The sequence below is a fragment of the Nylanderia fulva genome, unplaced genomic scaffold (genome assembly GCF_048542155.1).
Source record: "Nylanderia fulva isolate GAGA-0341 unplaced genomic scaffold, ASM4854215v1 Scaffold70, whole genome shotgun sequence".
Taxonomy (NCBI): Eukaryota; Metazoa; Arthropoda; class Insecta; order Hymenoptera; family Formicidae; genus Nylanderia; species Nylanderia fulva.
In genome coordinates this window covers 103,528-130,438 of record NW_028190808.1, presented here as the reverse complement: position 1 = coordinate 130,438, position 26,911 = coordinate 103,528, and the positions used below count along the sequence as shown (strand labels likewise).

The following is a 26,911-nucleotide window of genomic DNA, read 5'->3' as shown; positions in this document are numbered from 1 at the left end:
TAAGATTGTAGTGGAAAAAATTACCATTATTATATAGTGGCTATTAAGAAAAAAAATTAAACAGTTAAGACTCAAATTTTGTCTTTTGCAAATATCTAGTTGAATATCCGAATATCATTTTACCGGAAAAACAAAACAGAACACAAAAGTGCAAAATTAAAGAATGTATAATTTTGCATAAAAAATGTTATCTATAAGTCTTTTATACAAGTAATACTTTTTATGTAAATAATTTTGCAAGACGTACGCAATGTATTCACGGAGCGTGCTGACGGACGTTATGTGGATTGAAGCGTTACACGCGCGCAAATATGTCATAATTTTTTAACGAATTATTGTACAGAATTTAATGAAGAATCATTGAGAAGCCAGAGATTTCAACTTTTTAATGCAACCTTTTGTTGTTCTATGCTAATACTTTAAAATTTTACGATAGTTTAAACAAAATGTTATATGTAATGTTTGTCTTCATTTGGCATAGAAATGCCAGAGGAAAAATGGAACAAATCGTTTTTAAGGAAGAAATAATATTTTTAATTTGTCGAGGGTAAGTTTTTTAAGGATAAGGGTGTCTTCCGAAGGGTGTATCGGTTTGATTCTTTTTCTATTTTGTTTTTGACGTTTAAAAGCTTCTCTATGCCAAAGGAAAAATGGAACAAATTGTTTTTAAAGAAGAAATAATATTTTTAAGTTGTCAAGGATAAGTTTTTTGAGGATAAGGGTGTTTTTCGAAGGGTGTATCGGTTCGATTCTTTTTCTATTTTGTTTCTGACGTTCAGAAACTTCTCTATGCCAAAGGAAAAATTGAACAAATAGTTTTTAAAGAAGAAATAATATTTTTAAGTTGTCGAGGGTAAGTTTTTTGAGCATAAGGGTGTCTTCCAAAGAATGTATCGGTTCGATTCTTTTTCTATTTTATTTCTGACGTTCAGAAGCTTCTCTATGCCAAAGGAAAAATGGAACAAATTATTTTTAAAAAATCGCTTCCGGAACGTTCCAAACTTCAACCAGCTCAATAATTATATATTTGTATCATTATAGGAAATTCATCTAAATATTATATATTATGTTGTCATTTACTTAATGCAACCTTTTGATTTCACTACTTTTTGATGCTAATATTTTAATTTTTTCTAGTATTATTAACAAAAATAAAATATAATTTATAAATATAATTTTTGAGAAAATATTTTTGATGATTAATTTTTGCAAAAAATTATTTTGGCTATAAACATAATTTTTGAGAAGATAATATTTTATTACGACTTTTTGTAAATATATATATATATATATAATTATATTTTTAAAACATACATTTGTGTGACTCATCCTATACATATACATATGTATATTGATTAAATATATATATACATATATATACATATATATACATATATATACATATATATACATATATATACATATATATATATACATATATACATAATACAGGGTGGACAAATTTAATCAATATACACATTGTTGTGTGCCTCAGGTAAGGCACAAGGGGTCGCGCCAAATTTGGATGGGAATCTGGGGCGACAGGAGGCTCGGGGTTAACTTGTATAATCACTTGCTCTTTCACTTTTTATTAAACGATTTTTATTTATTTAAACACTTGTCGTCAGATTATTTTGACATTATTACATCTTCTTAGAGTAAGCTACTAACTTAGTCTCGCGATAGTGACTATACGTATATCTTTATTCAATTCGCGAACTACGCGTGTGACTCTGCGTCTCCGGCGGTATTAGTGTTACGCGGTTTGCACGGTTACTCTTCATTAGCGACTTGAGAGCGACTCCTGGGCGCGTCTCCTGCTCGATTTTTATAGTGTCGCTTTTTGGAAGTTCCTTGATCGGAAGAGGTGCCTGGCAACGGACCCTCTTGGTCAAGAACCTAGTGCAAGCAAAGTAAATTCAAAGTCCTTCTGCTTTGCTTGCACGTTGGGCAATTTCAGTTTCGCGTGTATCTCGCAGCATATGCGTTTTTACGCGGTCAGTGCCCGTCGTCAAGCGGATGTGATATGAGTAGTTATATCTTAATAGTTATATCTTTTAGGGATATAACATCCCTCTCCCGTTAAATAAAATAAACGAAGGTACGTATTTTTTCGCTTAAAACTAAAATTTACAAATGTTTTGTACCCGTTTACAATATAATTATAATCGTTTATTATTTTCTAAAAACGTGTGCTATTGCTTCTTTTCAGTTAACTATAGATTTAGGTAAATTTCAGTCATCGTCAAGTATCGTGATTCTCGGTCTTCTTTTCTTGTCTTTTTTATTTCTTATTTTCCAAACTACGATAAATATTATAATTAATGTTATTATTATTATTATTATTATTATTCCGCTAGATACCATTGAATATATAAACTGTTTTTTGGGTATAAAAGTTTTCCTCATTTTTAGATAAGCTATTGTCTAAATTTTTTATTTTAGTTTTTAGTTTTATTAATTCTCCGCGGTGTTGTAAGGTGCTTTCTAATGTGTCTTGTTAGTATGTTGTCATGTTGTCGTCTAGAAGTATTGTTATATTAGTTTAGGGTAGATAAGTCTCTATTTCTTCTTCGTCTATTCCTTCTGTTTGTATTGTCATGTCCGTCGTTGTCAATTTATATTCTCCTCTTATGGTGATTTTACCTGTATTCTTTATTATTCTTCTTTTTTCGGGCTGACTATCGCATTGTATAGTGATTGTTTGTTTTGTCGCGGTTGAATACAACCATGTTTGAGATTGTTGTAATGCGATCCATGCCATCTGAGTTGAGGTGTAAAATCTTATTTCGCAGTGATAACGATATTTCGCTTGTGTATCAAGAGACACGGTAGTGTCTCGCGACAAGTCACAAAACCGTAGCGAGATACTTCCGTGTATCTTTACGCAAGTCGGACTTTTGACAGCATCTTATATTATCAGATCTCATAGAAGGATTGAACTGATCGTATTCTCGATAGACTTAATCGATAGCTTGAGTTTAAATTGTATTAGAAAACTGTCTTTACTTTTGCTCTACGTATTATATATGCAGAGATATTACGATGTAAAGTTTGACTTTATAATAAAATTAAAAATTTTGGTCATCGTCGTCGACTTTGTCAATGCGCATGTGTGCGAAAATGCACTGTTCGAGCAGTCAACGCTAGATTGTATTAATGTCGTTCCATGATCCATGATGTTAGGTTGTGTGTCAGGTTTGATGACATGTAACATGTATGTAGGTTATATTATTCCCTACAATGTCATGTTACATATTAAGTACATATTAGTTGTAATTAAACGACCAAGAGAAAATATAAATTTGGCTGATAAATTCAGAAAAAAATACTTTTATAGAGGGAGGGGAGAGAGAAGGAAAGAGAGAGAGAGAGAGAGAGAGAAAGAGAGAAAGAGTGTATATTATTGATATATACTAATGTGTATATTGATATATAATTACATTTATTATAATATAATTTCTTTTATAATATAATTACATATTTATTATAATATAATTACATTTATCTATATAGCTGCTATATAACATAACTGCTATGTCTCTAACGTAAATGTTACATATTAAGTACATATTAGCTGCAATTTCCCACTCGTAAAAGTAATATTTTGTAATATAACATATGTTACATTGTAGTTATATTATAATAATTATATTCCAGATAACACAATAACTTATCCAAAGATTATTTTCAATATCCTACAATATTTATCGATGAGTTACAGTGATATCTGAAATGTAATAACAATACAACTACAATGTAACATATAATATAATACAAAAGTTACATATATAAGTAAGAAATTACAATTAATGTATACTTTACATGTAACATTCGTGTTAATTATATTAATAAATATATACATTCAAAAACATAATTTCAATTTTTTAAATATTTATTTTTGTATTTGGTTTAATAAAAACAATTCGCAAAATAACTAGTAAAAATTATCGATATGTACATTAGCCCCCCCCTCTCTCTCCCCCTTTCCCTTTCTCACCCCTCCCTTCCCGTTCCCCCTTCCCCTCTCCTTCTCTCACTCTCTCCCCCTCTCCCTCTCCCTCCCACCCTCTTTCCCTCCCTCTCCCTCTCTCCCCTTTTTCCACTCTCCTTTCTCTCCCCCCTCTCTTTCTCTCCCTTCCTCCCTCCTATTCCCCCTTTTGCCCCCTCCCTCTTTCCTTTCCCTCTTTCTGTCTTTCTCTCTCTCCCTCTCTCCCTTCCTCCCTTTCTCATTCTTTCCCTCTTTCTCTCTCCCTCTATCTCTCCCGCCTCTCTCCCTCCTTTTTTCCCTCCCTCCCTCTTTTCTTTTCATCCTTTCTCCCTCCCTCCTACCCTTCCTTCCCCCTCTCCCTCTCTTTTTTTCTCTCTCTCCCTCTCTCTGTCTCTTTCTATCTATCTATCTATCTATCTATCTATCTATAACTTGTGTTACTCCAGAATTTAAATGTATGTATGATAGAGAGGGAGGGGAGAGATAAATATATACTACAAAAAAGAATGATGTCCATTAAAAAACTTACCTTTTTTAAAAAAAGGTAAAAAAAGGCGACAAGTTTACGTGCTTATGTGAAAAAGTGTTATACAAAAAAACAGTGTTTTTAAATTACTATAAAAAAACTGCTCTAAAAAATAATGTTATTTTAATTTCAAACAATATATTTCTATTGTACAAAATGATTAAATATTAAAAAAAAATGATATCAAAAATTGCAACAAATAAAAATCTTTATACTATTATATAAAATCTTTTATTATGATTATTTTATTAAATAATTTTTTTCATAGAAATATTTTACAAACAACAATTAATTAAACATATGACTCATATATTGTAACGCAGCAAATTATATAAAAAGATCAAATGTGACCAACGATTTATGATTGACAATAATATCTTATTTGGATTAAAGAGTATGATAGAAAATATATCTCATTTGATATTATTGTCAACCATATAATAACTCGTTATATTTGGTCTTTAGAAATATTTTAACCAAAAAAAATAGAAAAATTTTTTTATTTTTTTTAGTTAAAATATTTCTAAAGACCAAATATATCGAGTGATTATATGGTTGACAATAATATCAAATGAGATATATATTTTCTATCATACTCTTTAATCCAAATAAGATATTATTGTCAATCATAAATCGGTCGTCACATTTGATCTTTTTATATAATTTGCTGCGTTACAATATATGAGTCATATGTTTAATTAATTGTTGTTTGTAAAATATTTCTATAAAAAAAATTATTTAATAAAATAATTATAATAAAAGATTTTATAGTATAAAGGTTTTTAAGAGTTTAACTAGGCTCTGTAATATATAAATATAAATTTAACATATATAAGATAGGCAATAAGAGCCAAATCGCGGATGACAGTGCGTTATTCTAAACGAAACTAAATTTTTTCGTTAGAATTAAATACCTGTGCACAAGGCACCAAATTTTTACTTGGACACGGCCAAGATATAAAATTGGAATAATCTCTACAAGAGATTTTTAATTCCATGTATCCCCTATTCCCCCTAAAGAAATAAAGTGCGAGAGAAAAATATAGATCCGAAAGTCGCAGAATCGGGAATCGAACCCGAGACCTTTCGCTTGCCGGGCGACTGCTCTTCCAACTGAGCTATTCAGATCCTTTCGATTCTATACTTTTCTCTGTTATATATATTAATGTTGGTAAATAAACGCCTTTAAGCCAGCGTGTATAAATTAAGAGTTTAACTAGGCTCTGTAATATATAAATATAAATTTAACATATATAAGATAGGCAATAAGAGCCAAATCGCGGATGACAGTGCGTTATTCTAAACGAAACTAAATTTTTTCGTTAGAATTAAATACCTGTGCACAAGGCACCAAATTTTTACTTGGACACGGCCAAGATATAAAATTGGAATAATCTCTACAAGAGATTTTTAATTCCATGTATCCCCTATTCCCCCTAAAGAATTCGATTCCCGATTCTGCGACTTTCGGATGTATATTTTTCTCTCGCACTTTATTTCTTTAGGGGGAATAGGGGATACATGGAATTAAAAATCTCTTGTAGAGATTATTCCAATTTTATATCTTGGCCGTGTCCAAGTAAAAATTTGGTGCCTTGTGCACAGGTATTTAATTCTAACGAAAAAATTTAGTTTCGTTTAGAATAACGCACTGTCATCCGCGATTTGGCTCTTATTGCCTATCTTATATATGTTAAATTTATATTTATATATTACAGAGCCTAGTTAAACTCTTAATTTATACACGCTGGCTTAAAGGCGTTTATTTACCAACATTAATATATATAACAGAGAAAAGTATAGAATCGAAAGGATCTGAATAGCTCAGTTGGAAGAGCAGTCGCCCGGCAAGCGAAAGGTCTCGGGTTCGATTCCCGATTCTGCGACTTTCGGATCTATATTTTTCTCTCGCACTTTATTTCTTTAGGGGGAATAGGGGATACATGGAATTAAAAATCTCTTGTAGAGATTATTCCAATTTTATATCTTGGCCGTGTCCAAGTAAAAATTTGGTGCCTTGTGCACAGGTATTTAATTCTAACGAAAAAATTTAGTTTCGTTTAGAATAACGCACTGTCATCCGCGATTTGGCTCTTATTGCCTATCTTATATATGTTAAATTTATATTTATATAAAGGTTTTTATTTGTCGCAATTTTTGATATCATTTTTTTTTTAATATTTAATTATTTTGTACAATAAAAATATATTGTATAAAATTAAAATAACATTATTTTTTAGAGCAGTTTTTTTATAGTAATTTAAAAATACTGTTATTTTGTATAACACTTTTTCACATAAGCACGTAAACCTGTCGCCTTTTTTTACCTTTTTTTAAAAAAGGTAAGTACATTAATACTTCACATGGCGCGTTTGAATTTATGCGATGTACTGGCATGCTCTTTCCGCATATGTAGTGTGTGTTAAATTTTTTGCATTTTTTCAATTTGTATTGTGTTAGTATTAGATATGTTAATTTTTCCTTATCTACCCTAATTATTTTATTATTGATGTCTATATAATTGTATACATTTTTATAAGAAGGTGCGGGGAATTTAATCGCATTTATTATGTCGTGGATTGCTCGATTAAAGGGAAACTTAAAATAGTGAATACCTTTGTTTTATCGCAATAGGCGATTATTTCTGTATTTTTTTCTATTGCTAGCCACTCTTCCGTCTGTATTTTGAACGGGACATATATTTCTAGTGGTAATTGCAATGTTACCTCTTTCAAATGCGCGACAATATTATCGATCGGTATTAGTTTTGGATGTAGTATGCCTTTTTGTAGATATGAGAGATATTTCGCGATATTTTCTACGTCGCGCCTTAAATCTGTCATAATTGTTATTATTATAATAAAATGTTCAATTATTTTTTCCCAACTCCACGTATTTGGTTACTCGTTGTTTTAATAAATTTTCATTTTGATCGAGTATTTTTTCTATGTTCTCGAGGTGGGCTACCGTATTGTTTATTATTTTTATTTGTTTAGTCATTACATGTTTTACAATTTGTTGTTGAGTTTGTAATACGTATAGTTGTTTGTTTATATGTTTCTCGTCGTTTGCGTCCATTATTCCGAATAGTGTTTTTGCTAGGGTACCTATTCCGTCTATCAGTCCTCTGAGTCTGTTAGTCGGGAGTTTGTATAGGGTAGTTATTTGCATCTTAATGTTTTGTAGGTACGTTAATTCTCTTTTCGCGAGTTCGTCCAAATTAATACAAGTTTGTTTATGATATATGTTTTGTAAGTTCATTGTTTCGCACATTTTTTCCGTTTTTCGTAAGTATTCTTTTATTTGTTCGTGTCTGCGGTTTATTGTAGTTATATCTAATCTTATTGCTAGTTTCCATTTTTTTGTGGAGTAGTGTAATCGGCCTACTTTTTCGAAAAATATTCCTGGGCTATCGGTGAATTCTACCAGTTCATATGATGATTTTTGACCCGACTGCTTTATTAGCTGCGTTGGCATTGAATATGAGTATCCTGTAATAATATATATAATTCTTCTTACTACTTTATCTTTATGTGGATGCATATTTCTGTGCAGTGAAATAATTTTTTGTCCCCCGAGATATTCTCCGTGGAGATCTTTTTAGTCTGTCTTTTGCCATCTTTGATTAAGTGTGGTTTTTTACAACATGGTTTGTTACAATCTACCAAACCGGAATGCACGTATTATTTACTCTTTCCCGAATGGCCCGGTAGAGGATTTTACCTATGGAGGCTTGTTTACACCTGCTGATGTGCCCCCGGCTACGCCTCGCCTGGCTGACAAGCTCGACTGGCCATATGAGGGTAGATGGTTCTACCCCATGTTATTTTCGGAAATGCTCCCCAACGGTCGTTTATTCATGGCACAAGCGAGGTGGTTTTTCCGGTGCGTCGGTGTTTGTGCCTTTTTGGATGCCATGCTGGGGCTGGTTTTCCGGTGCCGTGATCTAGCCGCCTCGAGGTATGTATTTTTCTTAATTGTCTATAAATTATTTTAGCTTGTTTGTATGTATTCTTATCGTCCATCTTCCCTTTTTTATCGTATAATTGACGTCGGAGTTCTTTTCGATTATCGTATATGGTCCTGTCTACAAGGCGTCAAGTTTCTTAGATCGTCCTTATCGTAGCGTCTCATCGTACATCAGCACTTTTTTGCCAACTTTAAATTTTGTTCCTTCGCGTTTTTATCATAATACTTTTTAGCTTTGATTTTTTCTTCCTGGACGCGATCTTTCGCGATCTGTTGAGTGGCTCTCAACTTTTCCCTGAATTCCTGGGCGTATATCATCGTAGTTATAGGTCATTTTCGGCGGTTTAGTTAATGCTGTTGATAAATTTGCTTGATGACCGTATATTAATTCGAAAGGCGTATAACCCGTTGCTGTATGCGGGGTTGTATTATATGCAAATATTGCATACGGTGTCCATTCGTCCCAGTCCGTCTGATCAGCGTCGATATAATGTCGAATGTATTCGGTTAATGTTTTATGTGATCGTTTTAGCGCTCCATTCGTTTCCAGATAATATGCGGTTGTTTACAGCTTTTCGATTTTTAGTAATTTGCAAGTATTTTTAAAAATTTCGTGTAAAAAATTTGTTCCCTGATCTATCAGAATTTTATATGGAATTCCGTGTTTGAGAATTATTTTTGTTACGAATTCTTTCGCGATTGTATACTTTTTCGTTGGCAAATTCTTTTTTTTCTTTCTCCTTTTCTATCCTAAGGATCTCTTCTTCTCTTTCTTCTTTGCTGGCATCTCTTGTTACGTTTCAACTTAGTGCGTCAGCGTTTGCGTTCGCTCGTCCGGCCTTATGTATGATTTCGTAATCATATTCTTTTAATTTTAATCTCCAACGGATTCATCTTGAACTGGGTTCATTTACGCTGAAGAGCCATATCAACGGTTTGTGATCCGTAATAATTTTGAATTTTGTTCCATAGATATGTGGTCTAAATGTTTCACGGTCCACACGATTGCAAGTAGTTCTTTCTCGGTCGTGTTATAATTTTGTTCCGCGCGCGATAATATTCTGCTTGCGTATGCAATTGGACGGTCATTACCTATCGGGCTCTGAGAGAGCACGGCTCCGATTGCGTAGTCGGAAGCGTCCGTGGTTACGTTGAATTTCTTATGGAAATCCGGATATTGTAATACAGGTGCCGTCGTTAATTTTTCTTTTAACATGTCGAACGCTATCTGCTGTTCGTTATTCCACGCAAAGGTTTCGTTTTTCTTTGTTAATTATGTTAAAGGCTTTGCGATTTTTGACAAGTCTTGTATGAATTTGCGATAATATGCGGCTAATCCAAATGACTGGACGTCCTTTACTTTTTTCGGCGTCGGAAAATCCTTTATTGCAGTTAATTTTGATGCGTTAGGTAATATCCCGTCTGCAGAGATAATGTGTCCTAGATATATTACCTCTTTCCGCAGAAATTCGCATTTATCTAGCAGCTTCAGATTGTGTTCTCGTAATCTCTGCAAGACTTCCACAAGTCTTTTATTATGATCTTCTAAGTTTGATCCGTATATGACGATGTCGTCAAGATATACGAGACCCTTGAATTCTGGTCAAGACTGAATTCATTAGCCGTTGAAAGATTGCGGGTGCGTTTTTCAATCTAAATGACATCCGATTAAATTCGTAATGTCCGTAGGGGGCTGAAAAGGCTGTCTTGCTTCTATCTTGCTCCACCATTGATATCTAATGGTATCCTGATGCCAGATCCAGAGTGGTGAAATACTTGGCGTTTCCCAGTTGATCCAAAATGTCCGTGATATTTGGTATCGGGTACGAGTCGCCTATCGTAAGGTCATTTACCTTTCGGAAGTCTACAACTACGCTGAGTCTCGGTTTTTCGGATACGTCAGCTTTTTTTGGCACTATTAATAGCGGAGCGTTCCATTGACTTACGCTTGATTTGATAATATCGGCATCTAGCATCTCTTTAACCTGTTTATTTATTTCCGCCTTATGCTTCTCCGGCAGGCGGTACGGTCATACGTTGACCGGTGCTGAGTTAACACGCGTGGCTATCTCATGCTCTACGGTCGCGGTGCAGCTCAGTGGTTCTCCATTTAAAAGAAATAAGTCGCAGTATTCCTTGCATATTCTGTGAATAGCTTGTCGTTCTTCCGAGTTGAGAGGCTCGTAATAGTTGTCATATTTTCCAATTCTTTTTGCTCGAATATTTTGGGATTTTTGTTTGTATGAAGTTTATTTCACGAATTGTTTCCCCATCTATTTCATCTATGGTTATTAATGATGTTCGTAATTCGACAATTTCGTCAGTTGTATTTATGACGCTAATTGGGCACACGTAGTTCTCCGGTTGTTTAACACGGCGTCTCTTATAGTGAGTTCGCGTTTTTTGAAATTGCAGTCAACTCCCTGTTTCCGCAAAAAATTTATCCCGAGAATTCCTTCGTATTCCATGGGAAAATCGTCTTTGACGACGTAGATTGTGTGCTTTATTTTCCGATTGCCTATGTCAATTGATGCATGTGTCTTTCCTATTGTCCGCGTTTTGTGTCCCGTAATGCCAATGAGTGTTATTTTTCCTTTATAAATTAGTACATTGTTTTTTAAATATTTAAGTTTTATTAATGAAATAGTGGCCCCTGACTCGAATAGCATTTTAACTGTGCTATTCTGAGCTTCGCGTATCGGTAGTGTAATTAGATCTAAACCTGCGGTCTCTTGTAGTGTTGGTCGTATGTGTGATACGCGATACTCGATTGCACATACCGGAGTCTCTCCTTCCGAGTCTCCCTCGTTACTATCGCGTTTGTCCTTGGATTCGTTTTTTCGTGACCTACTCTTTATTCGGTCGTCTTCCGATTCTATCTGTGTTATTTTCGCGTTGTTTTTTCGTCTTTTCCGCAGCGTTTGTTTTTGACCTATTTAAACTTCGGCATTCTTCACGGTTGTGTCCGCGTTTTTTGCAGTAATTGCAAAATTTTTCTACTGTCGTTACGCGATCTGACTCTTCCGGTTTTGGAAGTGCATATTTGTTACTACGACAGTCGCGTCCGATGTGTCCTGGATTTCCGCACTTATAGCATGTGGCTGTCGTTTCCTTTCGAGGCCATTCGGATTTTTCCCGCGAAAAATTTTTTGTTCGCGCTGGATTAGCTAACAGTTTTTCCTTTTCTGTTGCGCCAGCTACCGCGTCTGCTGGAGTGGTGTACCGTTGTGACCGTACGAGTATTTGTAAGTCGTCGCGTAGGCCAAATTGGAAATTCAATAACGCCTGGCGTTGAATAGTTTCCAACATCGCGCGTTTATATGAACTTGAGCGGGTTTCTCCCTCAATCATTGAGTCATATAATTTTAATGCAAGGTCGTCGACGCGTTAGCCAAAATTTTTTGATTTACTTGCTTTCTGTTTGAGTGAGCTACCTGGAGCGCCGCGGTACTCTGGCCGCTTTGATACGAATTTTCTAGTTGTTTCTGTAGTTCCTCGAAGGTTTGAATGTCGCGCATTTCCAGAGTTTTCATTATTTTTCCCCGCAATTTTGTAAATAGTATTCTCTGAATTAACGATTCTTCGTTTTCGGGGTGTATGTTCCGAAGCGCGTATGTGCAGGAATTTAGAAATTCTTGTAAGCTACTTTGTGTTGTTCCATCAAATTCCGGTATCATTGACAGGGCTGCCTTGAGTGACATATTTCTTTGGTTATTATTCCGGCGGTTTCGTATGTCTTGTGCGCTTTGTCCGTATGTCACCCGAAGCTCGTTATTGTCGTCTGACTCCTGGTCGCGGGAACGTTCGCGGGAATAGAAATGGTAATTACTTCGGTTGTCGTGTCGGTCTTCCAAGTCTCGATCGCGGGTGCGTCCGCGGCTATTTTGTTGATATCCTACGTCTAGTTCGCTAGAGTGGTCGTGGTAGTTGCGTCTATCATATTGACGCTGATCCGTGTCTCGGTCGTGTATGTTCTTGCATATATCCTGCCGACTATCGTATCTTACGATTGCGTCCTTGTCGCGAAAGTGTTCGCGAGAACGTCTTTGGTTATCGTGATGCGGGATCATATTTCGGTTGCATGTATGCCTGTGGGATTCTTGACGACTGTCGTCCGATTCCTCTCCGCGAGGTAATGACGTGCGTAATTTGCGCATTTCCTCGCGCATTGCATCTATTTCCGCACGCACGTCTGTTCGTATTTCGCGCATACTCTGGATTAGCTTTCACAATAGTGGACTATCGGCATCTACCTCGCGATTATCGGATGATCTATGCACGTCGACTACTACGAATTGTTCATGGTCACATGCTACAGTACCACGAAGGCGGTTGATTTCACGATCAACAGCATCCTCGGATATATTCACGGCACCTTTTGGCGGTGTTTGCGACATGTCATCCTGGTTGTCGTTAGGATCAAAGATGCTGCTATCGTAGGATGTAAGCGAGAATTCTCCGCGTTGCAATATGTTACTAAGAGTTCGACTTATGCGTACTTGATTTATTTTTTTATTTTTATATTGGCGTCGATTTTTCCTTTTGCAAATAAACTTTTGTCGAAAGTATCAAACGGAAATTCGCGTTCGGTTTTCTTGTGAGTAAATAATTCTGAGTCGCTCTCACCCGAATAATGTGCTTCTAATTTTATTCGTACTTTTCCAAGGTTTTCTAAAGTTAACGGCAATGATTTTATGGATCGTTTAGCTGAGTCGCTATGTAACTACGATTTATTCGCTATCGCTTGTCGGGGTGTTTTGCTTTCCTCCGACATTCACGCAAGTGTATATATATATATATATATAAATTTTTGTTCTGACTTACATTACTACGGCTAGCATGCTTATTGCTCGCTCGCTGACGTTGCAAGTCATCGCTTGGCGGTGTTGATACGGCTGGCGGACCGGCGTTGTAAGGTAATCCTGCAGGTCGCTGCACGGTGCGATGCGTTGTCCGTGTTGTCGTAGGTCGCGTCCTTAGGTGGTGGCCTACTTCACGTCTGCTGATGTGTTGTCCGTGTGTGTATAATTTTGCACGTACGGCACGCTGCTGCTTATACGTCGGCTGTTTTATCTAGCTGACGTGCCTATTTCCTTATATGTGTGTATATGTTACAGGTCTATAATGCTGCCTTCTGTGTTGTTCGCTTTCCGTCGATTATTATTTTTGACGTGCCTGATTACTAATACTGCTGTATTTTTTAAGTCTTCTTCCAAGTAACTCCTGGCGGTCCTTCGGCGCGATCCCACCGCTGCCACCAATTTTGTTGTGTACTTTGGATAAGGCACAAAGGGTCGCGCCAAATTTGAATGGGAATCCGGGGCAATAGGAACAAACTCGGGGTTAACTTATATAATCACTTGCACTTTCACTTTTTATTAAACGATTTTTATTCATTTGAACATTTGTCGTTGGGTTATTTTGGCAATATTACACCTTCTTAGGGTAAGCTACTAACTTAGTCTTGCGATAGTGACTATACGTATATCTTTATTCAATTTGCAAACTACGCGTGTGACTCTGTGTCTTCGGCGATATTGGTGTTACGCGGTTCGCACGGTTACTCTTTATTAGCGACTTGAGAGCGACTCCCGGGCGCGTCTCCTGCTTGGTTTTTATAGTGTCGCTTTTTAGAGGCTCTTTAATCGGAAGGGATGCCTGGCAACGGACCCCCTCGGTCAAGAACCTAGGTGCAAGCGAAGTAAATTCAAAGTCCTTCTGCTTTGCTTGCACATTGGACAATTTCGGTTCCGCGTGTATCTCGCAGCGTATGCGTTTTTACGCGGTCAGTGCCCGTCGTCAAACGGATGTAATATAAGTAGTTATATCTTAATAGTTATATCTTTTAAGGATATAACAACATGTATATATATATATATATATATATATATATACAATGAGATGAGAGGGGCGAGATACTGGGAAGAAGAGGGGAAAAGAAGGTGTAGGTTATGCGGGATAGAAGATGAAACATGGGAGCATGTGATAGGAGAATGTGGGGGAGAAGGGGGGAAGGGAAACTGGTGGGAAAGAATGAAGGAAATACTGCAGGAAGGAGGAGAAGGGGAAGGATGGATGAGAGAAATAGAGAAAAAGAGGGAAGAGGGGAGAACGGAAGAAAGGAGGGAAGGAGGGGAAAACGAGGAAGGAAGTATGAGGAGGAGAATGAGTGAGGTATGAATGAGGTGGTAGAGAATGTATGGGGAATCGGAAGCCGAAGCGAAGCGATAGGTAGGGACGGCTCTTTCTCTCTCTAAAGTAGTAGATAAGTAGGTTAAGGTAGAATTAAGTTATTTGTAAATTAGATGTAAGAGTAGAGTTAAGAGTAGATATAAGTAAGATTGTAAGAGTTTGTAAGGTTGGGGAACGCTCCTTCAAAAGCGCCTTCAATCCCTTAGGGGACGAATAAAGAATTGAATTGAATTGAATATATATATATATATATATAGTATAATATATTATATATTGTATATATAATATATTATACATATATAAATAAAAATATATAGGCTAGTTCAAAAGTCCTGCAACGGCCAATTATCTCCGAAAATAGTGGTCCTATGAAAAAATATAAAAGTTGTAGGACTCAGAATAAGATACATGATTGCAACATTGACTTTTATCTAGAGATCAAATTTAGAGGTCATTTCAAGGTCAATTTTATTTTTTTAAATCAAATCTATGTTTTATTATATATTTTTGTAGCATATCTCAAGAGCTTTTCAAAACACTATAATAAAACATTTTTTTATTAAATATCTTTTAAATTATAAAAATTTGAATTTAATAGTTTTTTGACAAAATGTAAAATATCTTGCAAAATATTCAGGTTTTGGTAATCATACCTTAATACTTTTATGCATGAAATAATGAGATCAATCAATCAATGTGAAGAAAACACAGTTGCTTTAAAATTTATGTATGTAATTTGCAACATTTTTTTTTAAAAGCAAATATGTGTTTTCTTTACACCAATTAATTGGTCTTATTCTGTACATAGAAATATTAAGGTAAGATTAGAAAAATTCTAATTGAAGAAACACACACAATCGGTCTTTTTTAAGGCCACTCAGCAATCTCCTCGTGGTGTGCATCGGGTAATGCGAATACCAACAGTATGTCAACTTTGAAGCATTTTATATTTTAGGAACGTCTTACGAGTAGAATCAAATAGGTAAGGTTTTGAAAACGTCTCGACAAGGGTTACAAGTATATGCAATCAAAAATATGGAGTTCAATTTAAGCAAACATCAATGACCTTCACTTGACCACCAATAGATCATTCAAGGTTAAGTCTATATTTTTATCACCTGTCTCCCTTTAAGTTCTATAACTTCTGTCTGAAACATTTTTTCATATCTAAAGCCGTTTCTAAGATAAAAAGCCCAGGTCGGACTTTAGAAATACCCTATACATATATGCATATCATGTTAATGTACGTCCATCGCGAGTTTGACTTTAGGAAAGCTATAAGCACGCAGTGAGAAAAATATCATTATACGCGCCCGCGAAATATTTAGTAAACTGACTCTCGTACACTTAATACATCACTTTACACCTACATTTGTACACAAACCATAATAAACTACATAATTTGATTCAACAACCGTCTAGTGTCTCATCGTCCCTTTTCGACCCCTCCGATTGAGTTATCCCGTTGTCCGCATAAAAAAAGGACGTTACAAATACATGGATCTCGAGTCATAGAACACCCTGTATATACGAGGTGTGGCTATTTAAAAACGGAATTGTAAATGGTTGGTAAGCTACACGGAGTAAATAAATGAGGATAATTTATTACTTTAAAGTTTTCTAAATTGAATGAGACTATTTTTGTTCTGCTGCGCTTACGCATTGTTAGAATCAGACACTGTTTTATTGTTTTGCCGAAATCATGATTGAATGGGTACCTGAAGGTCAAACTGTCAATTAACATTATTACATTGAGATACTGACCAAGCTCAGAGCACGAATTAGAAAGAAAAGGCCAGATTTATGGAAAAACAATGCGTGGATTCTGCATCAAGATAATGCGCCAGCTCATAACGCCCTTTCCATCAAGCAATTTTTGGCTGATAAACGAATCCCCGTGCTTTAACACTCTCCGTATTTGCTTGATTTGGCGCCCTGTGATTTTTATTTCTTCCCAAAAATTAAAAGTGCATTTAAAGAAACTCATTTTCAGTTCGTGCAGGAGATGAAGAAAAAACGGAGAACCTACTGGAGAGCCTAATAGTCGATCAGCTGCACCATTGTTTTGAACAATGGAAGACGCAAATGTAGCAGTGTGTGAATAGGACTTATATTGATAACTACATTCAATAAAGGGATCCTAGTTAAATTGTTATAGGTTTTAAATAAATAAACGCTTTTTATACCAATCCCGTTTAAAATAGCCACACCTCGTATATACATATATTATATATAGTATAAACACGTTAACAATTAAAATTATAATTAATCTTACCCCATTTTTATCACAGAGCTTGATTGTATTGTAGGATCCAACAGCAAAATAATTACTCGAAGGACACCAGCTAATTGCTGTTACAGGACTATCACCAATGCCACTGCTATGTAATAAATTTCCATTAGCATCCCATACCTGCATTTAAAAATATGTTACCTTGAAATCATAAAATTATAACATAAAATCGTAACATAAAATTATAACATTTGAAATCATAAAATTATAAAATACAAACTATATATCAAGATTAACTAATATTAAATCGACCAACTCGCTTAAGGTGTTAAATTTTATTTATTAGCTACGTTTCGACCACTGTATCGAGTCCTCTCTAGGCTATTAAATGATGATAAAAGTCTTAGATTCGATCATGCCGACCAGTGCAAAGAACAAACTTGAGTAATAATTCAGTCATCACTTTACACTGTGCACGAACGCTGGATTAACACACTGATGACAAATTATATAATAACAAATGATATGGCTAGATCGCTCTTATTGTAAATAACAAGGATAGAGAATGTATTGCTGTGAAGAGCCCTATATATATTATATAATACTTAGTATATAAATTATATAATACTTAGTATGATTATCACATGAAATAAATTAAACATGGCAAAATTGATTTTGACGTAACTAGCAATTTTATTCAATATTTTCACGACGTTTCGACCATTTGGTTGTGGTCCTTATCAAGTGAGAATTCCATCAATTAAAATGAGATTCAGTCATTGACAAAACATCATAGCGATGGGACGTGTTCCTCTTTTAACTATTAATTTTAAATAAGATCGGTTTTATGTTGCGTTAATTTCATTTTAATTGATGGAATTCTCACTTGATAAGGATCACAACCAAATGGTCGAAACGTCGAGAAAGTATTGAATAAAATTGTTAGTTACGTCAAAATCAATTTTGCCAAGTTTATTTTCACCACTAGCGTCCAATATTAATTTTGATTGAAATAAATTAAATTTAAAGAAGAACAGAGAGTCTGATTCTACAAACCTCATTAAATGAACAGAAGAGTTTTGAAATAATAATATAAAGGAATTAGAAGGATTGTATGAAATAATCAAGAAATTGAGCATTATATACTATGTATATTCAGTAGTCAACTAATTATAGGATCAGGAGACGCGGTAGCGTCTCGCTAAGTTATATCTTTTATTCGTCAAATTTAAATACAATCTACAAAAAAACAAAAAAAAATATCGAAAGATATCGAAAAGATAGCGAAAATATCAAAACAATAGCGAAAATTATCCGTAGAACGCTACTGTGTATCCTTTACCGAACGTAACACGATTTTCGTAGCCTTGAAAACAAAAATTTGAAATATTTTATGAAATAGAACATATTTTTCAAAAAATGACCATATCAATCGAAAGCGCGATTTTTTCCGAGTAAAATGAGACCTTAACAAACTTGATAGTTCTATTGGTTGCGGAGATATGAATTTTTTTAGTTATTTTTTGGTCGAAAATGTGCCACTTTTTTGTCTAACTACGGCGTCGTACTTAACCGCGGTCACCCATCCCAAAAAAGTGATTTTGTCCGCAGCTGCTTTACCTTATCTGCGGTCCCCATCACAATATAGTGACATTTTCACTGCTGCTTAACTTTTTAAGCAACCAAACAAAAAATAAATTCTTGCTCTCTCTCGCTCTCTCTCGTTCTCTCGCGCTCTCTCTTGCTTCCTCTCATCCCTCACTCTCTCCCTTTCTTTCACGCTCTCTCTCGCCTTCTCTCGCTCCCTCTTGCTCTCTCCCGCTCTTTCTCGCTCTCTCTTGCCCTCTCCCGTTCTCTGTCCCTCTCACCCGCTCTCTCTCGCTCTCTCTCGCTCTCTTCCGCTCTTTCTCGCTCTCTTCCGCTCTTTCTCGCTCTCTTTCGCTCTCTCCCGCCCTTTTCGCTTTCTCTCGCTCTCTTTCGTTCTCTCTCGCTCTCTCTCGTTCTTTTTAGTTCTTTCTCGCTCTCTCCCGCTCTCGACTTTTTCTCTCGTTTTCTCTTGCTTTATCTCGCATTTTCTCGCTCTCTCTCGCTTTCTGTCGCCTTCTCTCGTTCTTTCTCATTCTTTCTCGCTCTTTTTCTCTCTCTCTCGCTCTCTTTTACGCCCTCTCTCTCTTTCTCTCTCATTTTTTAGAAGTAAATATCAATAACTAATTATTTATTGCAAAAATTGAAATTTTTTCTGACTTCAGATTCGAATTTATCAGATCAAATTACATTAAAAATGATTTTTGTACTTCATTGGTAAGGAAATAGTAAAGATTTGAATAAGAAAATACATACCATTTTTTATATAATTAACAAAGCCAAGGTCATTATTTAACATTATTCAAAATCGCCACACGACATAAAACACTAGATGCTTCAAGCTAAATTTTAATACCTTGAAAGTTAAATTTACTTTAATACAATTTTGGACGGCGGGGAGTGGCCGATTTGACGTGGAATGACCTATATATATATATATATATATATATATATATATATATTGTGACGTGACGCTTTTGGAGCGCCGTCACAAGGGCGAAAACGCCCGATCGGGTAGGCCGCGGAGACCTGGAGCGCCCCTCATTTCGGGGAGGGTGCGATCCGTCGGTTTTCATATTCCGTAGTACCGTATCTTTTGCGAGAATCGCCGTTGCACGCAGCATCGGCCTGTCGATGCGCGTGCGACGCGGTTCACAGGTAGAGCGACAAGGACGGCTCGAGAGAGCGGCCGGAGAGAGACATGTTAAGCAAGAGAGAGAGGGAGGATACCGGAGTGCCGCAGCAAGAGAGAGAAGGAGGATGCCGGAATACCGCAGCGCGAAAGGAGGATGGAGCGAGCATAGGAGAGAGAGAGCGCGGGACCTCGCGCAGTTAAGTATCAAATATTCGTAATTTAATTTGAAATATCTCGCGCAGACTCTAGGCGTTGGAATATTATAGATACCGAGAGGACTCCGGGAGCCAAATAAACCACAGGGCCGATCCTAAAAGAGGACTACGGAGGGCCCGGCCAGCCTCCCGTTTGTTCCCGAAGGAGAGAGAGGCCGCGGGAAGAAACCCGGAGGAAAATCCTGTCAACCAGCAATACATTACCGGCGTAAGAAATACCTCAGCTAAAGGGGGAGGCGGGGGGAGACCGTAGGTCCCCCGCCATCGACCCTATCATCGAGGGATGCGCAAAAGATCGGCGCGGAAAAGAGGGTACCGAGACGCGCGAGGCCCGGCTCTCCACTGTTCGGTGTGCCATAGCCAAGAGAGGGTGCCTCCAGGACTCCACCAGACGATTCCAGGACTCAATTTCACCGCCTGAACTGTAAGCCGCCTCTCGAGTAGTCGTAGTTACGTGTTGGTTGGTACCGTAGAAATTGATAGTATACCGTAATTACCGTGAGTACCGTACTCTCTCATTTTTCGTATCGTTTTGTGTGCGAGAGAGCGGTCTCTCTCTTTCGTTTTTCGGGATATCGTATCGCGGGGCCAGCCGACTTTGCGTTTCGCGAAGAGAGCCCTCTCCGAAAAGTGCCGCCGACAGTCTAGCGTATCGAAATTAATTATCGTCAATTTTGGTTACCGAAATATTCAGAGTCACGTTTTTATTAGCTCGATTATTAGATTTTCGGGATTTGCGTGTAGCCGTCTTCGCGAGTTTGTGAACTATTTCCTTGTTCTCGACTCGGTGAGAGAGTCGTGCGAGAGAATCACGAAATCTCCGTCATCTAGTTTTTATCTTGTTTTTTCATACCGTGCCGTGTCTCGGCATATCGTATTGTGACCTCTGTCTATTCCGCGTGCCCGCGAAAATAAGTTAGACCATCCTAACGTTTACCGATCTTGTATTTGTTATTCCGATTGTATGTTATTGTCGCGAAGTTATATAGAGAATGTTTCACCGTGTATAATTAATTCTGATGTTATAAGTCAATTTCGAAAATACCGTTACCCGCATATCTTATGATATTATATTTTTTTCGTTTCAATACCGCAAGTTATATCTTACTGTTTGTTACATAATTTTATTGTCCGATTGTATGTATCCGATGTCAAATTGTAAATTCTAAGTGTCAAATATATATATCTGTCAAACTCTAACACCACGTGTATGTCTCTCTATACCTCTCTCTCGACCATAGACCCATCACTCCTATAGACCCGCGACTCTGTATGACTTTTGGAAAAGAGACGTTAAGTACCGTTCACAGTATTATCGTGGCGCGTTCACACGCGCCTGGCGCCCAACTTTACCGCGAGTTAATGAACGCCCCTAAGGGCGTAGAATTAACTCTTCTGATACCGATTTTTTACCGTTTATTAGTTAATCTTGGAGAATCTTTAAATTGAACGCTCCCCTGTCCGAACTTGGCGTTTCGGCACAGGAAAAGACGTTGCAATATATAAATAAAAACACTTTCATTATATAATTGAGACCCAATCTTTCGATTAAGACTATTTAGAACTCGATCCGTTCAGCAGTTATATGAGAACTGAAAATATCGAGTACTCTCAACTGCCTGACTCGCGTAAAGAGACACGGCGTGTCTTTTTCTTTCTTTTTTCGACTTAGCACAAGACACTACCGTGTCTCTTGATATATATATTGTGACGTGACATTTTTTACTGTCCGTCACAAGGGTCGAAGGCCCGGCCGGGAAGGCGGGAAATTCGGGAACCTTTGCTCTCTCGCCAACCTTTGAGAGAGAGAGAGCACCCGAAAAAGAATTTTTGCGTTTTCTTCCGCGTAGGAGGATGCGCCCCGCGCATCCGTTCCGCGACTTACTTTTATTTATAATTTTTGTTTAAGCGATTTTTGCGTTTTTGGCGAGCAATTTTGCATAGGGTACGTGTCTCAACCGGAGAAACCGAAAGAGAGAGAGAGCTAGAGGACGGAGAGGACAAAGAGGACGATTTCGGACTGAGCAGAGGCCACCACGTCCGGAGCACGCCCGGTAAATATTATTCACACACAGATTTTCTGGATTGCTCCTCCCGTTAAGAACCGGGATACCGCCATAAAATGTTCCTTCTTTCGCAGAGATTCCGGCAAGAGACGGGGATGGCCATTCTCTCGCGAGAGGCGAGAGAACCCCGGAAACGAGAGGCGCGGGAGATACACTGCCTCGAGCCTCAGCCTATCCGGATATACGAAATTTCACAATCGATCAAACAATCGATCTGACGGATTTTTGGAGGAACAGCAAAGAGGCGCGCTCGTAGGAGTCTCCCCGACGGAAAATAAAGAGGAACAGCGGAACCCGAGGCGGAAGCACAGAGGAATGGCGAGAGAAATTTTCATCAAGCAAATTTGCAGGGCCCCGCGGGGCACCCGGCGGCTCTGCCAGGATAAGGAGCGCCACGGATGGAAAATGCCCAATTTATTATCGACGTGATCCCGGCAGGCCTCTTGCTCGTCACTGTCCGGCGGAACGTGGCCGAGAGCGAAGGTTCCTGACTGCGGATGCCGAAGCACCGACGAACGCGCAGAAACCGGTGAGACGAACGGCCCTATATTTGTAAAGCCGCTGAATTCTTTTTGTGAGTAACGTATTGGGGAGAGACGCGTGTCACGGCCACGGCCGGTTATTAGATAATCACCGGTGTTGTTTCGCGATATTACGAGAGAATTAATTAAGAGATTTATTCCGCGTGGAGTTTATCCCGGCGCCCGACCGACCGCGTGTTCTCTCCCGCGCGACTTTCTTTGAGATCGATTACGCCGGTCGTCCCTCGCACAATGTTACAAAGAATCGGGAGAATACTCGAATAATGATATGCGCGAGAAAGAATACGCTACATTTCTCATACGTGACTATGGACCAGGTAGTATACGAAAATTTTTAAACTCTAATAGACGAGAACTCTAATAGACCTACTACAGTTTACGGAAATTTTGTATTGCCTAAAATTATTAAAATTAATTACGTCGCACGGACCTTATTAAGTCTCGTGCGTTAATAATTATTCGACTCGTAGGCATGCGAATTTACCTCCGGGTCCCGCGTGCCGCCCGATATCACCGCGTCGGGTCGTCTCAAAGGCGTGGAATAATAACAACGCGCCGCGTCTCGGCCGTAAATACGCCGTATTGTACCGTCCGAATCAAATTACGGCTTCACTTATTTGTATTTCGGCGTCACTAAAACGGATTTCTATCCGTAGTTTATTGAAAAAATATGAATTTTTTTCTTCTTGGCATAACATCTCACTCAAGCTTTTATACAATTATTTTTTTGTCTATCTTCGTTCACCATTGTTCAAATATATTCAATGCTTGTTACATTTGAGCAATTTTAAATAGTCTCTCTCGAATTCCGTTCTCTCTCCCGTCCGAACTCCCCCCTCTACCTTCTGACGATCTGAGCGACTCGATTATCGCCGTCGCGGAAATTTTCGGGATGATGTACGGTTTATAAAGATCATCTGTCGATTTGAAAATTTTCAGAGTGGCGCGAATCTCGCGCCTGGCGCCCAAGTAAACATAATTTTTGGTGTCTACGCAAATTTCCCGCTTTCCGCGCCGAAGGTGTGCCGTCGGCCACTTACATCGTCCCTACTTCTCGGATCATTATTGATCCGACGGACTAATATAAATCAACGGTTACAATATATATATATATATATATATATATATATATATAGGCCACACGACATAAAAAAACTAAATGTTTTAAGCTAAATTTTGGTACCTTGAAAGTTAAATTTACTTCAATACAATTTTGGGCTGGGGGAGGGGGTGGCCGATTTGACGTAGAATGACCTATATATATATATATATATATATATTCAATCAAAATTAATATTGGACGCTAGTGGTGAAAATAAACTTGGCAAACTTGATTTCGACGTAACTAGCAATTTTATTTAATTTTTTCACGACGTGTCGACCATTTGATTGTGGTCTTTATCAAGTGAAAATTCTATAACATAATATTACACAATTGTTTTTACCAATGTTGAAACATACAAGAAACTATCTAAATGTTAAGTTAATAATATAAATATAAATTTTATAAACATACCCATTAATTAAACTGAGATTAACGCAACATCACACCGGTCTTATTTAAAATTAATAGTTAAAAGTTAAAAGAGGAACACGTCCCATCGCTATGATGCTTCATCAACGACTAACTTTGAAACACGACACTAAACAATCTTTATTATTTTGTCGTAAACATTTGTCAAATTCTCAGTGTCTTTCTGTAGGTTAACCGTATTATCATGCTTCTTTATGAAGAACATTTCATGTACTAAATAACAATAGGAATGTTAACCGTCACAATGCGGATAATAACGACAATTTGAGTAATGATTTGAATAATAACAATAATGTGAATTTGGCTCAAGATAAGAATTATGTAATTCCACTTCCATACGTTAAAGACGTCAGCGACAGTATTAAAAGGATCACTTAAAAATGCTAACTTAAATGTCGTTTATAGTTTGCCAAAAAAGTTGAATAGATTGATAAAACGAGGTAAAGATTTAATAACTAATGATATAAAAACGAATGTAGTATACAAGATCAATTGTGAAAATTGTAATGCCTCATACATTGGACAAACTAAGAGACATTTATGCACTAGAGTGAAGGAACATGCCAGCAATATTAAATTACATGAGTCTAATCATTCGCTTTTAAGTAAACACAGATGTGATTTTGGACATAACTTTGATTGGAAATCACCGACCATTTTACATAATGAGAAACATATAAGAAAGAAAGAGATTGCTGAAATGTTCTTCATAAAGAAGCATGATAATACGGTTAACCTACAGAAAGATACTGAGAATTTGACAAATGTTTACGACAAAATAATAAAGATTGTTTAGTGTCGCGTTTCAAAGTTAGTCGTTGACGAAACATCATAGCGATGGGACGTGTTCCTCTTTTAACTTTTAACTATTAATTTTAAATAAGACCGGTGTGATGTTGCGTTAATCTCAGTTTAATTAATGGGTATGTTTATAAAATTTATATTTATATTATTAACTTAACATTTAGATAGTTTCTTGTATGTTTCAACATTGGTAAAAACGATTGTGTAATATTATGTTATAGAATTCTCACTTGATAAGGACCACAATCAAATGGTCGAAACGTCGTGAAAGAATTAAATAAAATTGCTAGTTACGTCAAAATCAAATTTGCCAAATATATATATATATATATATATAGGTATATATATTTATATATAGGTATATATATTTATATATATAGGTATATATATATTTATATATATATATGTATATACAGGGTTTGTCCGGAAAGTAATGCGTCGCATTTTTTTGTGACGCGACTATACATCGCAGAGCGATGGGACCGGTTGGGGAGGAAGGGGGGTACCCTTAGCTTTCCAACGGTAGGTCGCTCAATTGTTTCCATGCGCTTGGAGGGTTAGGACGGCTTATTCTGTGAACCTCTGCTTAGTGGTCGCGTCGAACTTGTGATGGAGAGAACGATAGAGCAACGCTATGCGATAAAGTTATATTACGGCCTACCTGACCCGGATCGGTGTGGCAACGGTGCCGCAGCCGCCCTACAGTCCCGACTTGGCCCCGGCGGACTTTTTTTTATTTCCTCGGCTGAAAAGGGAGCTCAAAGGACAACAGCTCGAGTCGGTTGACAACGTACAAGCTACTTCGACGGCCTCCCTGAACAGCATCCCAGTCAAGGAGTTCCAGAAATCTTATGACGCATGGAAATCGCGTTGGCAAAAATGTATTGACGCAGAAGGGTCATACTTCGAACAATTTTAAGTTGTTTTACCTATGCGATCAATAAATTCTTTTTTAAAAAAATGCGACGCATTACTTTCCGGACAAATCCTGTATATATATATATATATATATATATAAATTCCCAGTTATTAATGACATATATATTATATTACAATATATATTATATATTATACTCGTATATATATAATATTGAAAGAGAATAAAGCAAAACAGAATGTCAAAACAATGCTTTATAATTGTACGAGAGAAAAGCACAGGACTAATTGATTAACGAAATGAACAAAAACTGCGATATGTGACAAAGGTATGACAAAAAAGCGCGCGCAACTAGCGACTTAAGTGACATTTACAGACATATAGTAAACGAAAGAACTAAGTATAATCATAAAAATAATTAATATATAGCAGGTAATCTTGTATCGCCAGTGATAAATAAAATTAAAAAAAAATAATAACTGTGAGACGACCCAACTGGCTTTTTATTATTATTAATAATTTGATGTCATATACAATAAAAGACGACGTTTCGACCTTAAGTTTAGGTCCTTATCAAGTCTAAAATTAAAAATAATACCAATAAATGTATATACAAGAATTTTAATTTTAAAAAGCAAAGCGTAAACCAAAATTGTAATAACAATATTAAAACGTACCTTACGAAATCTTTAATACAAAATAAAATTGAGTTTTTACATTATACACATTTCTATATAAATACTGTGTCAAATAAACGTTCCGTATGGATGGTAAAAGCAAACTAAGTTAAACAGCCTTGATTATTCTACCATAGATAGGGTTCAAATTCTCTGTGTCTTTATGTAGGTTGATCGTGTTGTTACATTTTTTTATAAAAAACATTTCAGCAATCTCTCTTTTCCTAGTGTTTGTTTCTCGATGTAATATATTTAAAGTTGTCCATTTAAAGTCATGCGAAAAATCATTTCTATGTTTGCTTATAACATTCTGGTTGCTGACATGCATTTTTATATTATTCATATGCTCTTTTATCCGAGTATTAAGGTGTCTTTTAGTTTGTCCAATGTATGTAGCGTCACAGTCGTTGCAGTCAACCTTATAAACTATCTCGGTCATATCAGCTTTAGATAATTTGTCTTTTCCGCGTTTAATAAAAGTATCAGGTTTTTTTTGGAATCGTATAAATAACACTTAAGCCTGTTTTCTTAATAGATCTCTCAATAGTTTCGCTTAGGTTCTTAAC

General features: G+C 36.6%; 1 protein-coding gene across 1 annotated transcript in view; it reads right to left on the bottom strand.

Annotated features, from left to right (window-relative positions):
* The window catches only part of Oseg5 (intraflagellar transport protein Oseg5), a 222,062-nt gene that overhangs the window by 162,629 nt on the left and 32,522 nt on the right, over positions 1-26,911 (bottom strand). Inside the window, exon 5 of the mRNA XM_085488710.1 lies at positions 16,954-17,091. Coding sequence (XP_085344836.1) covers positions 16,954-17,091 — 138 coding nt within the window. The remainder of the gene's footprint in view (positions 1-16,953; positions 17,092-26,911) is intronic.